This window comes from Netta rufina (assembly GCF_964035555.1).
Source record: "Netta rufina genome assembly, chromosome: 12".
NCBI classification, from domain to species: domain Eukaryota; kingdom Metazoa; phylum Chordata; class Aves; order Anseriformes; family Anatidae; genus Netta; species Netta rufina.
Genome location: NC_140135.1, coordinates 1,636,452 through 1,658,303, shown reverse-complemented (window position 1 = coordinate 1,658,303; position 21,852 = coordinate 1,636,452). Strand labels below are relative to the sequence as shown.

Here is a 21,852-nt window from a genome sequence, read left to right as displayed (position 1 = left end):
GGAGGAATGAAGGCGTTCCACTGTACTACAGTAGTACACTGTTTTCCATAGCTTTTGGAATGCATGCTCACAGTGCTGTCAAGCTGGGAATTGTAAGGAGAAAAGTTTTAAAAAAAAAGAAAAAGTGTGATTTTAAATGTCTCATGATAAACCAGAGAAAAACCTATATCCTTAAGAGAAAATTCCTTTAAAAAATCCTTAACCTAAATACAATATGAGGTCACTTCACCTGCTGGATGAGTGGGTTTATCATAAATGCATTCACGTTTATTTTTCTTCCTACAAAGCATCTGAGTCATCTTTATGCATACTGAGACAGCTCATATTTTCTGGGAAGCAAAAGGCTTATGGTCAAATTAGTTTAGTCAATTGTGAAGTCTGAAGGAGTAAAATACATTTAAGACAGTCAGATATTGTACCTGAACGAAGGTATTGAAGCTGTAACTAAAGTATGTTTCATACAAACTCCAAATTTAACTAAGTACCTTAAATGCAAAGATTCTTAGTAGTCCATTAAGAGTTTCTTTGAAGGCTCAAGTTTTTTTTCTATGTGAGAAAGGAAATTCAAGGTAAAATTTAAGGGAAGGTTAATCCTGTGCAGGAATATGAAAATCTGTTTTTCACCAGTAACCAAGCCGCTGGCTTCCAGTCTGGCATTCCGTATGTCTCTTAAATTATAGCTCGATGTGCTCTGAACTCAACAACTATTTCCATAGATGTAAGTAGACGAAGATCAGGCAGTTAGCCTGATCAGTGCCTCAAATTTTCCATCTGAAAAACAGGATTGAAAACTCTCATTTGCACTACACAGATGCTGCTGATCTATAATCAACAATGATTATACATTGTTGTTTGAGACAATCAAATAGAAATCATTCCAGAAGCACAAAGTGCCTTTAACAAAGCTAAATTCTTAGACACCATTCATCCAGCATGCAATATAGTCCTCTACCAAAAGAAATTCAAACTGCGTATGAAGCCCCTCTTTTGGTAGTGAGAAAAGAACATGTCATTGCTTAGCTGAGAGCCTGTCTTTGAGTGTCTGAGGCCATTCTATGAAAGGAGAAGCTTTGATTTCCCTGCTTATTGAGAAGCTCCAATTTAGTTTTGTATTTCTCAAACATTGCAGTAATCTCATTTGTGTTTGTTTTTTTACCAATTGTACTTATTACAGTCACTCCTATATCATACCATTAAGCCACAACACCGTGTGATCACTCCACAAAAGTTCTTCACCTGGTGAATGTTGTTCATGTGCCTTAACTGAAGATCTTCTTGCTATCACATCACACTCACAAGAGTGTGAAGTCTCTTGTGGTTTATGTAGGGAATCTGTTCCCTCACTCTGAGTAAGAACCACACATTGTTCCACAAAATATCATGGGCCACCGATAATAATACATCATGATCAGGTTAAAATAAACTATTTCTAGGTGGAAAAATATATACAGGAAGAGTAAACATGAAGTCAAGATCCAATGAAGAGTGATAAAATACACAAACTTGTAAGAATACAAAAATGCTAAATACTGCTATTGTAACTGCATTAAGGTATATGATGTCAAAATGTCTTTCTTTGAAGAATGTATGATAACCAGAACAGGCAACTCCACTGAAATATGTATTAAAGTTCACATACTATTGCAACATTATGCATCTGTCTCTTTTTGATACATACTTCAGAACTTCTTCATCTTAGGCTCATCACTAAACAGTCCTGCTTTCTTCAGTTCTACTCAAAGTACCACCCCCTTTACACAGACTTTAATAAGCAAGACAGTTCACTTCCAAGAACAGAATCAGCACAAGTCCCCAGGTAAAGCTAGCCTGCCTTGCTCTGAGCATCTACATGCCAAAGACCATTATGTCTTCCAGTCTAAAAAACTATGCTATATACATCAATACGAAATAATACATTCAAAGTAGCTCTAAGTAAACTCATTGATCTGTTGGATGAGATAGGTTAATAAATAGGTTTGATATAAGTGTGCTCAATCTTCTGCATGTCAATACTCTTTCTCCTGGCCTTTCTTTCTAGTCTAAAAAGTCCTAGCACCTCCTTGAGTTCAACAGATTCTACCTTGTCTCTTCTGGTTCCAAGCAAAGCCTTTCCTTACCTCTAAGGCTTGGCTTTGTGTCAAGTCCTTGCCCTTGTCTCATAGCAAAAGGGCCAGCAACCCCTCTCAGGTATCTTTTCAGCCCTTCTCCCCTCCTTCTCTACTTGGAAGCTGTCCTGAATTTTACCTTTGTTTCAAGGAATATGGAAATGTGAGACTGGCCATTTAGGCCTTGCTGACACACACAAAATCAACAGAGAACAAAAGCTTCTGCTGCTTAAATTACTAATACAAATAACACTAAAATTAAATGTGTTATGGCTATACCAAGAGTTGATAAAGCATACATATTCATGAAAAGCTAACTATTCAAATACATGCATTTACACAAATAAGCTTATAAATGCAAAGACTTGTGAACTTCATCCCTATGGCATGGGTGAGTTTGTTCTCCTGTTTACCGTGTATGATATTCAGGCCTCAGCTCACATGCCTGAGAGTTCCAGTCACTTTCTTTAGGGATACTCGTGTAACACACATCCTGCTTTGGGATTCCAGAAATTATTTATTCAGGACTTTCCCAGCTCATATGCTGTATACCTGAATATTGTTACAAGCCGATTTCACAAAAACTGAGGTCAGATTCTTTTGGTCCTTCTCTCAGCCACAACCAGATTCACACTCAGCATGAGCAAGGCCGACATAATCCCCTATCCCAATACCACTATGTGTGGATAGGAGAATGAACAACACCACAGAATCACTGCACGAGCAGTATGAAGGCTCTGTTATATCATGCTCTTGCTCTGGTGTTCCTGCCTTCCTTCATGGCTGGGCTGATATGCTTCCTCAGGGGCTCCATGAAAGAAGACACGTTTGTTGCACATGTGCAGTTACTCTACTTGTTGGAAAAATACTGCTGACAGTAGTGCATGTTCCAGCAGCTTCAAAGGATGCTCAGGCATTTTGCCCAGGCATCTCAACACCAAACTGAATGCTCTGTGTACACACAAAACTTGCATTGGCACAAAGCTTCAGTACAGAATACCAGGATGAACTCTGTATGCTGGCGGTCTCTAGCTGCATCTTAGTTTTGCCAGTATGATACATGTCATGCTGGATGACTTTCAAAGTCAATTCACTCCTTTTGCTCATAAGCTCAAAAAACAGTTTAAGTGATTACTGGGGTAAGCTAAACAAACAGCAGCTAATGGGAAATATCAGGAGAAAAATGCTTAAGGCTTGCAGTCCACCAAAAAACCAGCGAGCATCCATTCTCCCACACAGGGTCTCAACATTTGTTTGGGGAAGGATCAGTCAAAGAGCTTTATTCTGTATCTGTATACCACAGAGACCAAGGTAAAGGGAGTCTGTATGACACTTTACAGGTTTCAGAGGAAATAAATGGCAGGTGATTACCAAAAAGCTAGATTTAATTGTTCAGGCTCAGATTATTCCCTAACACATTTAAGCAGTAAAGTCAATCAGTAAAGCAATCCTGGAATATTTCAGTTGAGATTCTGGTGTGTTTCCTGAATAGTGCCTTAGTTCATATATTATACTGCTGAAAGTGATGAAGCAATGTGCCCTAAATAAGAATGTCAAAATGTGCCTCTTTGTCAGGGTAAATTACTTATATTTCATACAAACATTGCTAAGCTGTATCTACTGTTCTCCATTCAATATAAATACAAATTCCAGGCATTATGAGATGGTAAAATCACTCATTCTTAAAAAACAGATACTGAAAGAAAGATAATTTTCTTACAACACATAGCTAAATGGAGTTTGAGCATTCTTTAAATCTAAATAATGGATTTTCTACCATAATGATCTTTACACTGTGTGTGTTCTCTGTTGTACCAGAGCCTGAAAACCTGAAGCTACATCGCATCCTCTCAATGAAAGCCATGCAAAACATGCAACATTTTGTGGCCATGCTGCAAGTTGCCTTTTGCTGAGGCTGTGACTTAGAAGTGAATTTCTGGATGGCAGTTACCAGGACTTACTCTCCAAATGCATAGACACCAGTGACATCTGTTTCTGTGATATGGAGGCCAAGCCTCAGTTCTGGAGGTCTTGCCAGGATTTTATTTCTTATTGTGCATTTCCCAGTGCACAAAGAAGTGGGACAGGAGAACATGGTAGCTCATCCCTGTCCATGGCATGGGGGTTGGAATTAGATGACCTTCAAGGTCCCTACTGATCCAAACCATCCTGTGATTCTACAATCTACATTGCTGTCTGAATGCTAGCAACTGATACTCCCTACATGTCATGCATGTGATCCTGGGCTGCTATCCAAAACACTCCAGCAAATGATTCAAAAAGCTCAATGGAATCAAGGTGAAGAATCAAGGCAGTAACTCTTTCCTCTCATGGAGTTTTATAGGCTTCCAAACATGCTTTGTATGCTCCACTATTCTTTGCCACAAACTGATGTTTAAGAAGATAATGTCGAGATTTTAAATCCTTTCACTATTCTGAAAGTTCAAGGAAAATACGTTTACAAAAGATGCAACTGTGAAGTATTCAAGAGGTATAAACATACTTACAAACAAGAATTATCATTTTCAAAGTGAAAAATCCCATGTTTAATTCTAAGAAAACTGTATGTGAGTCATCTTTAAATCCATTTTCCTTCATGCAATGGAGTCAGACCAGCTCTGCAGCTGGTGGCATAGCTCCCCTGCTCTGGAGAATAAAAACGGTAATGAACAGCTCAGCTATCAATTCTTCTGACATTTGACTGTTTAGCAGGTGCTGAATTCAGGTTTTGCTAAACCTGGTGTAGCTGCTACCACCATATTCTTTTTCCCCCTTTATTGAAGAGTGATCTGTAGAAATGAAGCTAAAAATTCCTGACATGCAGAAAGACAACATAGAGTTTAACAAACCAGCTATGTGGTAAGAAGAATTCTTTTGCATCTGTCTGCTGGTGGAAGGTGATTAAAAACAGGAGTTGGTTATTCTGTGTTACATTTTTCATCACAGCAGAGACTCAATCTGCACAGAAAAGCCATACCAGCACCTGAAATTCCCAAATCCCTGAGAATTCATCAGGTATTAAAGTCTTGCTGGATTCCACAAAAATAATCTTACCCAAAAACTTCTGCAAAAAATGAAACGTTCTACATAGCAGTATTTTTTCAATGCAACTATTTCACTTCTCCCCTCCCCCCCACAACAACAACAACAAAATCACTCTAATTTGGTGGGAGATATAATGAGACTGGTTCTACAGGCCTCTTCTTTTATCAGCTCAAATCTCTCATTCCCCAGGGAAAGCAGCACAGAAGTGACTTGTCCTTTGATAGTAATAGATAACTAACCTCATTTTGTAAAAGCAGAACTAAACAGAAGAGTTATTCTTTGTCTTCAGCATCACAGAATCAGACCTCATTGTCATGTACTGAACCCAATTTAAGAAAACGCAATGCCTTATGCATAATCATCAAGAAGCTTACAATTGCAACTTTTTTTCTTTTTCTCTCCTTTTTCTTTTTTGTCTCATTACCTGGCATTTCTTTATGCAACCAGGTACCATAAGGTTTCACAGTGAAGATGAATGGTACAAGTCATACTTTCTGGAAGTAAACTTTCAGCCCTCCTGCATACTTACCCATCAGCTATGCTCAGGTTGTATTTTTGTGTTTCTGTGGCAGTAAGGATTAAAGATATAATTACTTTCAGAAATGAAAGGAGATACTTTGAAATCTTCTTACCACATAACCTAGAGCTTTAGACACACACTATTGTACCTCACCATTCACTTTGCCAATGTTAACCCATTAAAAAATATTTATTAGACAATGATAATCCTATTTACCAAATACTTTTCTTCCTGATCTTCAGTATCCTTAGATACCCACTGACAAACTGAATGACAACTAAATGACAGAAGAATTTAATACTTCTAAGTCTCTAGAAGTATGTGGTTGCAATACCATAAAGCCTATGTGCCTATTTGTCTGGACTGAGGTCCCACTGTGTAAGTTGTCATTGTACAAACATAAAGAAAGCCCCTTTCCAGCTATACAAGGCTGATGTTTTAGGATGACTACTATGATCCAAAGGAAGAGGGAGAAAACTTGACGCACATTGCAGGAATCACTTGATGCTATTTTGTTTAAATGATCTGCATGACATAAATCAGTGTCTTTGTGCACAGTAGATACGATAAATCAGAATAACTTAGGACAAAATGCCTGTGTTGTGCTGACAAATGGGGAGTGAACAATCTGCACAAAACAGTGTTTCTCTGACAAAAATAACTGAATAACTAAAATGTTAGTTAAGAAACATATGGAAATTTAAATAAACAAAAGCTTCAGTACTGCAATCTAACACACCAATTTTATAATTAAATGAAGAGAAGTGCTTCACACTTTCACACAATATTAAGAAGACTATGAAACCCACAAGCCTACCTCTGCGCACATTTGTACCAGAGTTACTCCGGTCCACCGGCTTCAGCAGAATAATATCTGACTTACAGTAACACAAAGCCAGAGGAGAAACAGACCTGAAGACTGGAAATAAACTTTTTTTTTTTTTTTGGTGAAATATAATCCTCAGCAGGAGATACAAAAGGTGACTTTCCTGACAAGTGATATCCAAATTCTTAATGGCTTTCTGCATGTAACCCGATCTCATTTCATCCTGACATAATCTTAATTAGTCTTAGTTCTACTGCAGAGATGCCTACTGAGGCAGTTAGCACCATATAATTAATCAGATATTTTGCATGCATCACAGCGACCAACAGTGTCAACTTACTGATTTGAGTTAATACAAACAGAAAACAGCCCTGCCTTTCCCTTTCACATGAACTAAAAGCATGTGGCATGGAATGAACGTATGACTATATCCTCTAAGCACTGCTTAATGTCCTTTCTTCCCTTAGCAATCTTTTCCTAATGCATCATTACTCTCTGCAAAGTATAATTTATTTTTTTTCTGCTGGTACTAGAAGGACATACAATTTGATATTTCTCTTAAATTTCAGTTTCTTCACAGAAGAATAAGTCCAACAGCTGAAATAAGCAATAAGACATAAGTCTTGCTGCTGGAATTCATAAATCTCACACTTTATACTTCTTTCTGTGCACTTTAGCAACAAAGTTCCTGTTTTTAAGAAACTTTATTTTGCACCTGCACATAAATATGCATTTGAGAGCACAATCTGCAACACTCAGTCATCTCATAGCAACAGAAAATAAAGTACTTACAATTATAAACATATATGACACTTACACACTAACTCACCAGATTAAAAGCTTCACCACCTCTCCATATAATTGTAGATCTTAACTTTATTCTATTGTTTGAGATTTATCTTTTGTCTTCATTGCAAAAGCCAAACGTCACAGTATTGTGCCTACTGTCACGGAGGGGGAAACCATATGATTATATTGTTTGACAGCGAAGAAGGAAAAAAGCACTGCTTAAGGAAAGCAGTTTTACAAAGAAGATGATTCTCCATTCTCCTAAGCTTTAATTGAAATAGTTCAGTAAGCTTGATAAAACCACAATAAGGCTTATTCAGTTTTGTATGGCACCTGCAATATGTTGTGGTATTTATCAATAGAAAATGTAATGTTTAATACATTGCAGTGTTTTACTTTAGCAGAACCTTGTAAAACTACTCGCAAGAACAATTTACTCCTTACCTAATATTCAACACAAGAAAGAGCAGTGTAATGTTCTGAAAATTCTCAGATTCTCAGAACAAACCAGTGAGATGACAATAATCTTCCTAGAAAGCCGGCAAAATAACGATAGTTCACTTTAGGAACGGAAAGTGAATTGTTTAACACCTCTCTACAGTGCTTGTGCCCCAAAGCAGTTAAGTATCTAAGACATGAATTATTAAAAATTGGAACAGCTCTAGTGTTTTCGTTTCCAGTGGTATCTCAGCATAAGGAATATATACAGCCTTATTTGCTATCTGATACAAAAAGTCATTCACCATTATTATTGTAGAAGTTCTTGGGATGTTTTTTGTATTTGAAGGCCTATCAAAGAGATCAGTCAGGCTACTGGGATTGCCAAATGTTTCAGGTGTGGTCATTCCTCATTACTGCCATCAAAAGAATATAATGTCTATTTTTCAGCGTCTAATGCTTTGCTCCCTCCTATATGAATCTTCTTAATTTATTTTAATTCTGGAAAAGCACAGCAATTATAGTTCTGATAAAACTGCTACCAGGTTTGTTTTATAACCCAAATAAATGTACAGTAACATAATTAATTGTTCAGTTTTGTTCCTGTTTTAGTGAAGGCAACAATTTTATCAAGCAACAGCAGTGAGCATATATGTAAAGCAAGGAAAGATAAGATGTGGTATCTCAAAACACACACGTATCAGAAACAACTCAAAGACCATCATCAAGCTATGTGTATGTACTGATGCCTCTTCCATCCTGAAGACACAGGTCTTTTACCTTCTAACCCCGAGCTACATGTTATAATCCTAGTCACTTACGCTGTTCTCTAATTCAGATTCCCCATTCTGGTAGACTTAGTCTGAATGCCTGACACAACATATGGTTAGCATAACATGCATGCTAGCCACAAATAACACCAAATGACATAAACCTTCCTTACTCAGATAACTGTCATAGTCACAGGAGCTTTCATTTAAAAGTGGACTTAATCACAAAATAAGATGCCTGGATAGTGGTTTTAAAAGGTTTAAAAACTAATGGCACTCTAAGATTTTCCATACTTTCCTACCTGACCTCATAGCTAGTGCTTTTCAAAGTTAGCAATACTTAGCATCTCCAAATCACTCAAAAAATGCTGAGCAAGCATTCAACTTTTATCAGGTACTTTATACATTATTTTGAACATATACTACATTCTTTATTGGGATATCCCTATTAATCTTCAGTGTGAAAAGCTGATCCACTGAAGACTTGATGTTTACCAATATGTAGTAGCCCAGGTCATCAGAAATTTGTCATGGGAGCTGGGAACGAAATCAGAGCTTATCTGGCTCTATCCAGATTCCTTTGAAGGTCTTGGAGTTGTTAATCATAAAATGGGTAAGAAAGACAGCAGTATATCTACCTGATGCAAAAATTGCTATGCAGGTAAAAACTGTAGCTATGCAAAGTCAGTATATTCAGAGCAGCTGGCAACAGCTACTCCTCAGAAACATGCAAGATTCTTCACAGTAAATGGCTTCTGATGCACAGATCTCCCTTTGACAGGATTTGCTACCTTTGATGCATCAATTAGTCAGCAATTGGCTTAAGCATGGAAACACTGGTTTTACTATATTTTCATTTTGTAAAATATATCTCTGGTCACTCTCATCATGAATCTAAATTCATCTCTGAATATCCATGTGACATATCTAGAGCATCTTTTCTCCAGCAGAGCCATAAACCATATTACGCATTATATTCTTAGGCTGTCATTGATGCCTGGACATTTGAATAGTGTATCTTAGCATTGACTGTCTTTGTCCAGTGGCAGGAGAAACACACATTTATGCAAAGTGTTGAGGGATTTGCAATGTCACACACAGTGGAAGGTCTTGTTTAACAGCCTTTTTCATAGTGCCGACTTTATTCATTTTGCAAGGACTCAGAAACCCTGGCAAGAGTTGAGCCTGCAGTTCCATTGAAACCATTTATTCCAAATTGAATGCTTACACACCTAACATAAGGTCTTTACAGAAGGGAAGTAATATGACAATACCTTCTTTTCATCTATCCTATAATTTTTGTTCCCTTAGAATAAATTTCTAGGACAATCAGCATTTGCAACCTGCATACAGAAGCAACTTGGGGTGGGCTTCACATAATGATTCTGGTAGTACTTTGTGGCGAGTTATAAAATAGCAAAGGCACTTAAAGCAATGGTGCTTACCCCGTTCAGTGTCATAGAGGTACACAAACTTTTCCCACTTATAATGGGTCAAGAGACTCAAGATGGCTCCTTTTAATGCTGGCCGCATCTGGATGACAAACTGCACGTCTGCATCTGTTGGGAAGCTGGGTGTGACGAAGGAAGTGTGAAGGGCTCCACAAAATGACGTCAGTGTGTTCATTGACATCTGGTCATAGAATCCAAAGATGGCATAAACACCTCTGGAAAACTGTGAACAGACTAACAGAAACAGACAGAGGGGTTAAAATGTGAAATAAAATGAATGCAAACAATTTTTTGAAGTATATTTGAAGTAAGCCCTCTAAGCAATCCTGAAGTTGTTTTGTATGATGCGGTAGATGGAATGAATTTGTGAGATATTATATACTAATTTCAGTGTAGATGTGAGTTGTACAAACTTTCTGTCACAATTAAACTGGTCTGAGTATATTTTTAGTTCAAATTGTGGTGCTACATTGTTATAATCCACTAATCTTTCCACATTCCTTAAGAAACAAACACTGGATTACATTGCCTATCTGTAAAATACCTTCCCTCCCTTGAGTAGCACCTTGAGAGCTCTGTTAGCAGCTACACAACAAATGTCAAGTCTGCCTAAATATCAGAACATTAAGATGCAGTTTTCCCCGGCATCCCACTCTGATTCAGATTTGACTCAAAGCAACCTCAGTTTTTCATTTCTTTACAGTCCATCACTCTGAAATCCCTGTAAGAAACCTGGGTTAGGTCTTTTTCAATGAGAAATTATGTTGACTTCTTAATAGAGTACTAAAATGTTCAGAAGCAATTTGGAAGGTGTATGGCTTACCAATATAAAGAATACCTATTGTTGCTTCACGCGACAGACATTGATACTGTTTAACCTGGAGGTTTTTAGTGTTTAACCATGCTGGTGACCTGAGGAACTCATCTAGTGTCAGGACACAAAACTCAGCCAGAGGTGTTTTGTTTCATGTGTACTTATCTGGAGAAAAACTGCATTTCCCAGACTTTATAGAGATCTGAATAATGACCATTTTGGGCAAAAATGAAAGTACTTCAATTTAGAAATGTAGCCAACTTTGTGGAAGTTGCAGGGAGAATGAGTTTTTTGTTGTTCAATTCTGTAGAAACAGAGCAAATTTCTTGTGGCCCTGGGTTCTTCCTGTGGAGAGACTGCATCAGAGACACTGAAGAAACCTCACGGGTGGGATGCAGGGGTTCAGCTCTATAGTAAGGATGGTGATCACCACACAGATGAAGCACACTACAGCACAGCAGCACTTTACATCAAAACCTTTCTGCACTGGGATAAGCAGGTCCCATTTGTAATGAAAAACAAGTTTCCAAGAAAAATGGCTACTAAGCATCAACAATTCCACTTGTCAAGAGCTGGATTTTGCACCAATTTCCAACTAGCCCCATTAACCACTTTTGCCAAAACACTGTGTACTTTGCAGAAAGCAAGGGGAAGTTGTTACTGGTAAAGTAGACATGACTTCTACACAGAAATATACAGCATAGTTACTTCTGCAAGTACCATCATGAAACATTTCCTACCATAAATGCTATTCAGAATCACCAAAGCCTGTTAAAGTAATTTTGAAAAGGTTTCACCACCGTATTAGCTCATTGGAACATCATAATGGAAAACACCTCAAATTGGTACTCAGTTGTGAAAATTTCATTTTCTTCCTGGAGGTCCAGATGCAAAAATAAGAAGGTTATTAAAGAACTTATTTAAGTGTTTAAGACATTGTAAAAGGACATGACCAGAAGTGGATACCAGCAGCAAATAACAACTGGCATATAGAAAATAGATGCAGATAGGGCATGGAGAGGGAATAAGAAATACTGATTTCTGAAAGAAAAGTTTGAAGAAGTTCTCAACCACAGTGGAGAAAAGATATAAAAGAAGCTATAATACAGCTAGAATGTATTCCCAGAGGCATGACCAAGGAATTAAATACACAGATTCAAAAAGCATTTTGTTAAACCATATACCAGCAGAATATAAAGTAGAAAAGCTACCATAAAGATTATCCACTGAAATAATAAGAAAAAAAAAAACGACACTAACTTACAGGTTAAAAAAAGAAAAAAAGAGAAAAATAAGGACTACTTTAGAAAGGCTAGCAGTCTCCAAATCATTTCAATGACATAAAAACTCTCTAATTCCATGAGAATAATCACTGAAGTGGCTAGCAAGAGCTGAGTGTCCTCACATACACTGAGTCAGTACCTTACAGATTAGACTTCTTTTATGTATTTATTAATGGCCTAGTTTACCAGCTTTTATGCAGATTCTTACTGTGGAGAAAGAAGAAAAGAGTAAGTCAGTGTATTCCAGGAAATATCCCAACAAGGGGCATCCCAGTGCAGGTGAGAGGAGAGGATCACCAACAATATCTTCCAACAAGCATAGACTCCTGACCAGTATTATATTCTGATTCAGGTTTGTATTCACTGCAGATCTTTAACATTTTACAGGCTATCTATCTTGTATTAGTTTTTAATATCTTCATCTCTTAAGCTCCTATGCTTCTTTCTTTATACCTTATTTCTTCTTGACTATCTAATCTGCATGCACTGTAGTGTGCCAATGCAATTTTACTGGCCCATTTAAAAGGCAAATAAACCTTTGTTTTTATAAGGGGAAGATAAAAGATCAATTATCTTGGTCCTCAATGTTCACCTGCATTTTTGAACTCACAATTTTGCTATGACTTTGTAGCATTATATCTTTCGTTTACTCTGTGACCCAATCTCATGTGGTCAGATCAACATGCTGAACATCCACAAAGCTATGGCCATACTGCTCCTTGGTTTCCAAAAACCAAACACATCATTACACTTATTTTAATTACATTACCATTCTAACACCATGAATCTGTAAACAAAAATTAAAAAAGAAAATAAAACTTAATTTTAGGTAAATTTAGTTTTAGGTAACTAAACCTTAGCGTCAAGCTCTTTATATAAACTATCTTCTATTGACAACAGGACAATCCTCATTTTAGAGTAAGAATTATGGTATTTTTCCTTAATTCATCACAGTTGATTTATGTTCATTTTTCCCTCCTAAAAAAATGCAGACGGTCAAACACATATTTTGGCGATTAAAGAAATGATTTGGACAAATCCTGGTGTAACCATTCATTCCATAAAAACAGTAATTTTATTTTTTTTTTCTGAGATATATCTTTAAGATACTGTTCTTAATCACAGCTCTTTTTTTTGATACTGTTTCCAAGGACAGCACACAACCAAGTTTCTTTGTTGCCTGATCCGAAAAAATTGTAACCTGCGTAAGTAAGGGAGAAAGGTCCCAAGTAGCTTTTATTCTAACGGTGGACCCTTTTTGGTCCTAATGGTGGACCATAATAAGCCATTATTTTGGCATTAGATGCAAGACAGATACAACTTTTTAAATGGAGACGTAACTCTGGGCTTGTCCTCAGAGTAAGTTAGCTGCCACATGGTATTTTTTTCAGCAGAGGCAGGGGTGTATGACAGAAGCCTGGGAATTCTCAAGCATGTAAAGAGAAGATAAGGAACTTCCAGGTCATGAGGGATTGAATTGTTTTTTGCCAAGGAAAGGAAACACTCTGAGCCATAACGATCACTTTATTTTTTTTAAATAACAGTGATTTGTTAAAATAATAATAAAACAACAAAACCCACAAACAATGATAAAACACACACAAGAACAACAAAAGCAAAACACAAACCAAACCAAAAACAATTAAATAAAAATCCTTGCTTCTCTATGGAATAGCAGCTGAACCTTCCTAAACCTCTGTGTAACTCATTGAACCCCTGACTTCGGTTGTTTTACTAGCAGTTCCATCCTTTCTTCAGTCAAATCAACCCTGCCACAGAAATTTAACCAGATTAAGACTAACCAGATGTGATTTTTTTCACTCAGTCCCCAGGAATGCTCCAGGCCAGAATCTCAAAAGATGCCCCATCTCATACAAGTTATTAGATGATTTGTATCTTCTTTAAATTTATTTTTTGCTTTCTATCTGTATTTATTTTTTCTACCTTTTAGTGACCGTGAATATCGCTGACACAGCAATGTTGTATAGGCTCTGACATCCCTACTATCTGTTGCCTGCAAGCTAATGTCAAATTTTCTCTGACACCTATTATTTTATTTATTTATTTCTAATTCCAGTTCTTACTATAAAAAACTGAAACATTACTAGGGACATTTACAAGAAGGTTTGGATTTTGCTTGTTTAGAGAAAGGACACATAAAGCCAACAAAAGAAATACATGTATGTTAATGGATGGAGCTTAATATGCTACTTCCACCAGATGATGTCTTTGACAATGGACTTTATGTTACACAGGATCCTCGTAATTGTCACATTTCTGACCATGGGAGCAGGAGCCTGGAAGTTTTGTAGTCAGGGGCTGGAGGTTACAGTATTTTAGACATTATTCCCTCTTCATCACTGTTTACATGGACAAGTAATTTCCATTTTGTTCACATCAATATCTTGTAAAATGGGTCTGACATAATTAACCTATATCAAAGGGGCACTGTAAGGTCTGCTGTCTTGATAATTAAGCAGTTCTTTGGGCTGAAACTCTCTGCAGGAGTACAATGACAACTGACATTTTTGTGTGTTGCTCATACCATTTCCTCAGTTTTGTGCTGTGCATTTCCCTCAGCTGTGAAATAATTTTATTCCCTCCACTTTCCTCTGCCAACTGTCTTGGATTCCACACAATTCTCACTGACATCCTCTGCCAATGGACTAAGGGGACTACTTTATATTGGAATAATACACAGTGTATCCTGGCTATTTTCTATTTAGAGTCTCCATCTTATGACTTCCTTGCTATAACAATATGAGAGTTATCATTAATTCCACTTCACACAGCTCTTAGAGAGACTGACAATGCCTCTACTTCTTCCTTTCCCTTTCATTTTAATACCCTGAATGAATAAGCACCCTCTCTCTATTTTGAGCCCCAAGGAGATCAGCACAGCAGTGCCCACGAATGCAGAAGGAACTACTTTAGGATGCTCCAGGCAATCAGACTTGAGAACTTGCTTTAAAGACAAAGTCACTGTATTTAAAATGAAAATTAAAATGAAATACAATTATCTGTTGCCAATAAAATCAGTTTTCACATTTAAATTCTTAAGACTCTGAACTCTGTCAAGAAGAAAAGATGCCATGAATTGTTTAAAACTCAGCTGAAAAAAAAGAAGCATTTATGAAAACATCCATTTCTGAGATAGTTAGCAGTGAATATTCATGGAGCTGGGAGTGAATCAATGAAGTTACAGCTGAGAATTGGATCCAAATCCTCCTGAGATATTGATCATAACATCAGATCTCATTCTACTTAATAAAGAATGTGCCATTACAAATAAAAAATGCTCTGCAAAAACAAAGAAACCTCACAGCAGAAAGCAAAACAAAATTATAATTTACTATTGTTACTTCATTTATGGCAACAAACATTTTTCTCAGTGGTATCACTGAAGTTTGTTTTATCTTGTTCTTTTCATAAAACACTGCTCAACTTGCTCTGTCTAGTTCCTTCTTCACACAAAGACACTTCCTTTGGTTTGTACTTCTTTTTAGAAGAGCCAATAAGATAAAAACAGCATATTCAGGCACTGGGTGAAGAGGGAGTGAAGGACTTATTAAATTGCAAATGAAAGGCATAAGGATTAATCAATTTATATTTCACAAGCCCTTTACTAGAAAGCAATCTAAAATGAATGTCCAGATACAAGCACCCCCAAATACTCTCTGGTCAAGATCACTTTTGTCATCCCATCACAACCCCATTACACACTATTAGGTAACAGCCTTTATTTATTATCCACTTTTCATGATCGCTTTGATCACAATCACACCTCCTGGGTGCTGGGTGCTGTACAAATACATTTCCATAACCTTGGTGTCTTTCAGTATGCCTATTAATTTATGACCTACATGACTCCACTCATTAAATTTTATGCATTTTGGCCTTTATATATCCTACTATAGCCAAATAAAACTAACAATGTACATGAATTTGCTGCATGCTGGATCTCCTCTTCACACTGATTGAAACATTCGTATGAATTTTACGAGTGTATGAAAAATACCAGTTTGCAACAATAAAAACAGGCCACTTAGGCTATAACAGTGCTAGTAAGAGCACTAACAGTGCTGATTCTCATGCACACCATGATGGCAAGAGGTGCCAGTTGAGCCTCGCACGACTGCTCTTAAGAAAGAAATGTGTATCTAAGGTCAAATCCTTCTGGACACAAAGGCTGATGAAAGGCCTACTTTCAGAAAGCACTCAGAAGCAAGTTCATTTAGGTCTGATGTACTTCGGCCATTAGCATAATTTTACTCAGGTAGAGGTAAACCCTGACCCCCTCTGTCCTAAACTGCCAAACTGACGTATATGCAAATAAAATATTGGTAATTAAAAAAACAGCTAGCATACTTTAAATGTCATTAACAATGACATCTGTGAGCACCAAATGGTAAGATGGACAGAAAGTCACACTAAACACCACTTTGACTTTCCTGAGAAAGATGTGCTTAGCTTTGTAAAAGGTATTCTTCTATTCAGAGAATATACACAGATGACCTGAGTGGCTTAGGACATGCAATGAACTTTTGCTGCTATTACCTATACGCTTACTGTTTGGCTCCCATGCTGCTTCCAAGACTAAGATTATGTAGAATCTGAGCCATTACACAACTTCTGCTTTCAGGTTACTGGCCACAAAGCTAAAAAACAAAACAAAACTTATGTAGCACCTTGATTAAACTCAAGCACAGAATGAGTATCTTGTCTTGCAAACCTACTAAATTATCATAAATGTTTCATTTTTTCTTAAAGAAAAAGAAAAAAAAAACACACGATATTCAGAATTTCCATGTTTACAACACATTTCTGATGGTGGAAGAAACACGGGAGTCAACTCATCCAGTGTGCAGGAAAAGTGTCAGCCCTTTATCAGTAGGTCCAATTCTGAAAACACTGTTTAACCAGAATCAATACTACACACTGATCTTTTAAAACTCCCAGGATCCAGAGTTGTATGAGAATATATCTTTTGAAAGAATATTAAACAGATTAGCATGGCTCAGTTTGAAGGATAATCTATTGGAGCTTGAGGGAACCATAATAGGTGGTTTAAAGCTTAAAATGGATTAAAGGTGCCATACAAATCAACCAACTTCTTGGAGCATGATTTAAAAAAATGTATTAAGTTTTCGAGGACTATACTTAAATATGTGCTAATCAGAATACTACATTATCTTGCTTGTACCTTTACAAGATGGAGTTCAAACTCTCAGATCAGCCACTGCAACATTACAGATATATTTTTTATTTTTAAACACATCCAGGCAATGGATGGTACTCATAGAATCACAGAATCATAGAACGGCTTGGGTTGGAAAGGACCTTAAATACCATCTTGTTCCATCTTCCTGCCATGGGCGGGGATGCCGCTCACTAGATCAAGTGGCCCAGAGCATCATCCAACCAGCTCTTGAACACCTCCAGGGATGAGGCATCCACAACTTCTCTGGGCAGCTTGTTCCAGTACTATACTCTAATGTTAACAGTCCCCTTTCCATCCCAATCCCACCACCTCCACAAGCTGCTCACAAGGTTTCCTTTAAGTTTTGAAGGGGAAGACATCAATTACGTACCATGCAGTTTAAAATAAAAGGCTTTTAGAAATGTTTTGTAACACTGCTGCAAAGCTCAGATATAAATGCTGTGGATTTGTTATTCATGAGCTCTTCCCCTTACTGCCCATGTTGGTTCTGACACCAACAGAAGTATTAGGAGGAGGCGCAGCAAGAGGTTTCTCTTTCTAAGTGGTTAAACTCACTGCTGGAGAGAAATGGAAAGGCACTGGGTATCTGCATGACTTTCAAATATGCAGTATTTGATGAAGAGATGTTTCTGCTCAGTTTCTCCAGGACAACCGTGCCTTGCCAACAACAGCACTATGCGCAAAGCCAACACTGTTCCTGATAGCCAGCTTTATGTCCCTGGATGTTTATAGTTTGGGCACTGGCCTTAACTTCAAGGAGAGTTACAGCCTTACCATATGGATATAAAGCAGTTCACCGAGCTTTTGCCTTTTGAGAAAACCACACTCTCCATTCTCACTGAAATGTAGAAGATAAGCTAATACCTGTGGGAGGGAGTCAGAGGACCTACCAGTTTTCCCCAGGAGAGTCTAAATATATTCACAGTAAACAATGGTAACTTGTGTCTTTCACTTCTTAAACTCCATCTCATGCATCATGACCATTCCCTGCAGAAACATGGACAGTGTGCACACGACGCTAGTACATACCATGCACTCGAGTTAAATAACTGTTTTCTATTTGTTTTACCATTTAAGATGCTTTTTATTTTACATTAGTATGTTACACCAGTCTAATTACTTTGTATTGTAACTATTTCTAGTATTTTCTGAAGCAATTTTTCTAAGAATGTTGGTGAGAGGAAAAACATGAAAAAAATTGTTTCAAAAGTCATTCAGTTATAAAACACCCAGAAATTTAGCAGCAATTTACTTATAAACAGCCAATATACTCTACTAATATGCATATTCTAATAAACACATAGTAACATTTGATAGTTCAACATAAAATCATGAATGTTTCTGTAATTTTTTTCAAAGTAACAAGAGTTCTGCAAGACATTAAGCACAGTGCTTTGGAAGAAAAAGACATGCCATAAAAAGCATTTTTAATGTGAATTCCACATAATCTGGTAGACCAGGGAATATCCTAGTCATCATTTATCATCATCATTTTCAGACATGATATGTATCATATATATCTCATCAATACTTTACACAGCAGGCAAGAAAGAAGCAAGCATTTTGTGGCATGAAGGAAAAAAACAAAACACACACCTATCAAGAAATGGCAGCATTTTGCAGACTGGGGGTGTTACGCTGAACATTAAACTGAACACCACAAAGTACCAATAGTTAAAGGCAATCAGATCTGCAAATCAGTGGCCAGATAGCTACAGCACTTTGATATTCTAAAGGGATTTCTTACTCATTTTATTGGAACATCCCAGCACAGAGGGAGTAGAAAGACAGAGACATATTATTAAATGTATGCTTGTTCAGCAGATCCTCCTCTATGTGATTTGAGAAGTTGACTTCATTCTGGGCCACTGTGGTGAAAGGCAATATATCAAAACAAGACTCTGGCAGCATGATGAAAGATGAGCTGAGTCTGCTGAGGTGGTGCCACTTATAGGCCTGTGGGGATATATTATGGAATATGAGATAGAAGAGACAAAACAGAAAACACACCTGGAATCAATGAACTGGGGAAAATTCACCATGAGGTAAAGGCCAGGATTAAGGCTGTCCAAGGGGAAAGGGGATGTGACTGCCAGCACAGCAGCTGTGCAGCCTCCAGCTCTGGACAGTTTCCAGTTGGCTCTATGGATGCTGAACATGGTACTGGCTGACTGACAGCGCACTTTACCCAAAGCAACAGCCCCTAATACCTTCTTGAAGGCTCTGCAATACTATTCCAGCAAGCACTGTCTCTATATGTGCATCTTGGATGAATGGGTTAGATTTCAGGTTACTGTATTTCCTCCTGCTGTTTACTCAAGCTTCATGGGGCTAAGCAATTCTCACCTGCTCCTCGTGTCCTTCAGTTGTCAGCTTACTGGTCTGAGAGACTTCACATCAGCTAACGCAAAAAAGGGGAAAGAACTGTGAAAACCTGGCTTCTGCAGCCAGGAAAATCATTTGAAGATGCTCCTTAGGGAGCAGTCCAAGTCCAGTCCAAGTCCCCACCACTGGAAAATGTCCCAACAACTTCAGCGAGCAGTGGACTAGCACTGTGAGGCCCATTCAGTACACTGAAAGAGCAAACTACAGGACCACAAAAACTAAATCCCAACATCCCCTAAAAAATTAAAAACACCTCCACTTCCCCCATTTTATTATATTCTATATCACATCTATCTGCCTTGCTGTCTAAAGAGGCTTTGTTACCAGCCCCCTGGATCTTCATGATCACATCTGACAATAATTCACAGATCAGTACCCTCAGCTAAGTCAGTGCCTTATTTACAGGGAACAACAAGAATATTATTGTGTAAATTATGCATAACCACTATTTATCAAGCTGGGTTAATTGGCACATAACAAAAGAGTTGTCTGGTGCACAGCTGAATAATGTGAAAGCCAAAATTGATAGAAATGATACAGCAAAAGCCTGATTGTGAAAGAAAAGTCACATTGCCACGTGTTAATTCTTAATCGAGTTCTACCCTTTCAGAGAAGGAGAAAGTGGCCAAGTGAGACAACAGACCATGTTTGAAATTATTTGTTAATCTTGGAGGGTTTGGACAGATTGCTGTAGCTTTAAATACTGATTCCCTGCTGTCAGCCAGCAGCATAGTAAAATGCTAACCTGGTGCAACTCCACTGCTTTACTGTGGTCAGGAGTGGGAATCCTCCTATCTTCTCTTGACAAAGAGCAACATGACTCGTACCAAAGCCAGACTAGCAGCCCTTTTGTCCTACTCAGGAGGTCGCAGAAGTCCTCATCAGAAATCTAGTGTTTCATGAGACACTAGGATGGGGCAGCACTTGAATTTCTGCAGAACCACCAACAGCTGAAGAACTTCAGCCTGGTCAAACTTACTCTGCACGCACAGAGCTGCTTCACTGATAGCAGCAAGATTTTGCTAAGTATCCTGGATCCCAAAGCTGTGTGCATGAATGGCACATACCTAAGTGTTTCTGTGAAGAGGCACACACTGAAGTATGCGCACAAGACTGAGTGGGAGCTGTGGACCCAAGAGGTAGGGTTCAACTGGTAAGAGGTCCCCCTTCAGTACTGTATTGCAGTCTAGCTGTATTAGGGGTATTTGCATGATTTAGTCGATTTACATCATGGCTTTTCCAGGTTTGACTAGTCTCTTCTCTACAGTCACCTACTAAAATCTCTGCTAGCAGAAATGCACCTGCCAATCTGTGTCTTCAAAGAACTGCCCTTTCTCCCACCTCTCTATCTCCAACTTTTTTGTAGAGTTAACATCAGTGGGATACAGTAACTGTTTTGTATCCACATATTCCTAACCAAGAGGCTTCCAAAGCCTGAAGTACTGATGCCCCCTTATATAAAGTCTAAAGTAGCTCAAAGAGAAATTTTACAGCTTTATGTGCTAAAGCATCTTCGTTGCCCCCCCCCCCCCCTTTTTAAAAAAAATATTTATTTTTAAGCTTTACTGCAAACAACATCTGCAGTACCTGGCAGTTCTTTTGACTGAAAACAGAGAATGTGTGTGCTGCGTATTTGTTGTTTCAAATGTACAGCTAACCAATCTGCTCACTGCAAACTTAGTGTTTTCACATTCTGAGCTCCTTTGTACATGACCAGATTTAATCATGTGTACTGTATTTCAAACATAGGCCAGCTTCTGTATAACATTTTTTTGCATGTGTATAAAATATACATTCAAGCAACTTTGTTGCTATTGAAATAAGTATTTTTTCAACTCTTCAATCATCTATATCAGACCTACTTTCCAACTCATTCCTCAGCCCTCTTGGTTCACAGAGGTGCTCCATCCTCATAGATGCATCAGTAACCTTACTCTAAATCCCTTTGTGATTGCAGCATTTATTAGAAGTATCTAAAAAGTGCTCTTCTCTGGCTTTTCACAACAATCACTAAATCTGATAATACCTTTCTTGTATTAGTAACATCAACAAATTCCAACAATCCCGCAAAAACACTGTAAACCCAGTAGAGAGAGGAAAACTGAAAAGTCCAAAACAGCAAAGAAATCTCAATGCTATTCAAGTCTTTTCTGGTCATGGAACAAAGACACTAATCCTTATGGCAGAAAACAAGTATTAATTTCA

At 37.7% G+C, this 21,852-nt stretch overlaps 1 protein-coding gene across 1 annotated transcript in view; it reads right to left on the bottom strand.

The window, feature by feature from the left end:
* Positions 1-21,852, bottom strand: part of GRIA3 (glutamate ionotropic receptor AMPA type subunit 3) — a gene marked incomplete at its 5' end in the record, with an annotated part of 145,261 nt that overhangs the window by 101,426 nt on the left and 21,983 nt on the right. Inside the window, one exon of the mRNA XM_084294144.1 lies at positions 9,939-10,178. Within this exon, the coding sequence (XP_084150270.1) occupies positions 9,939-10,178 (240 nt within the window). The remainder of the gene's footprint in view (positions 1-9,938; positions 10,179-21,852) is intronic.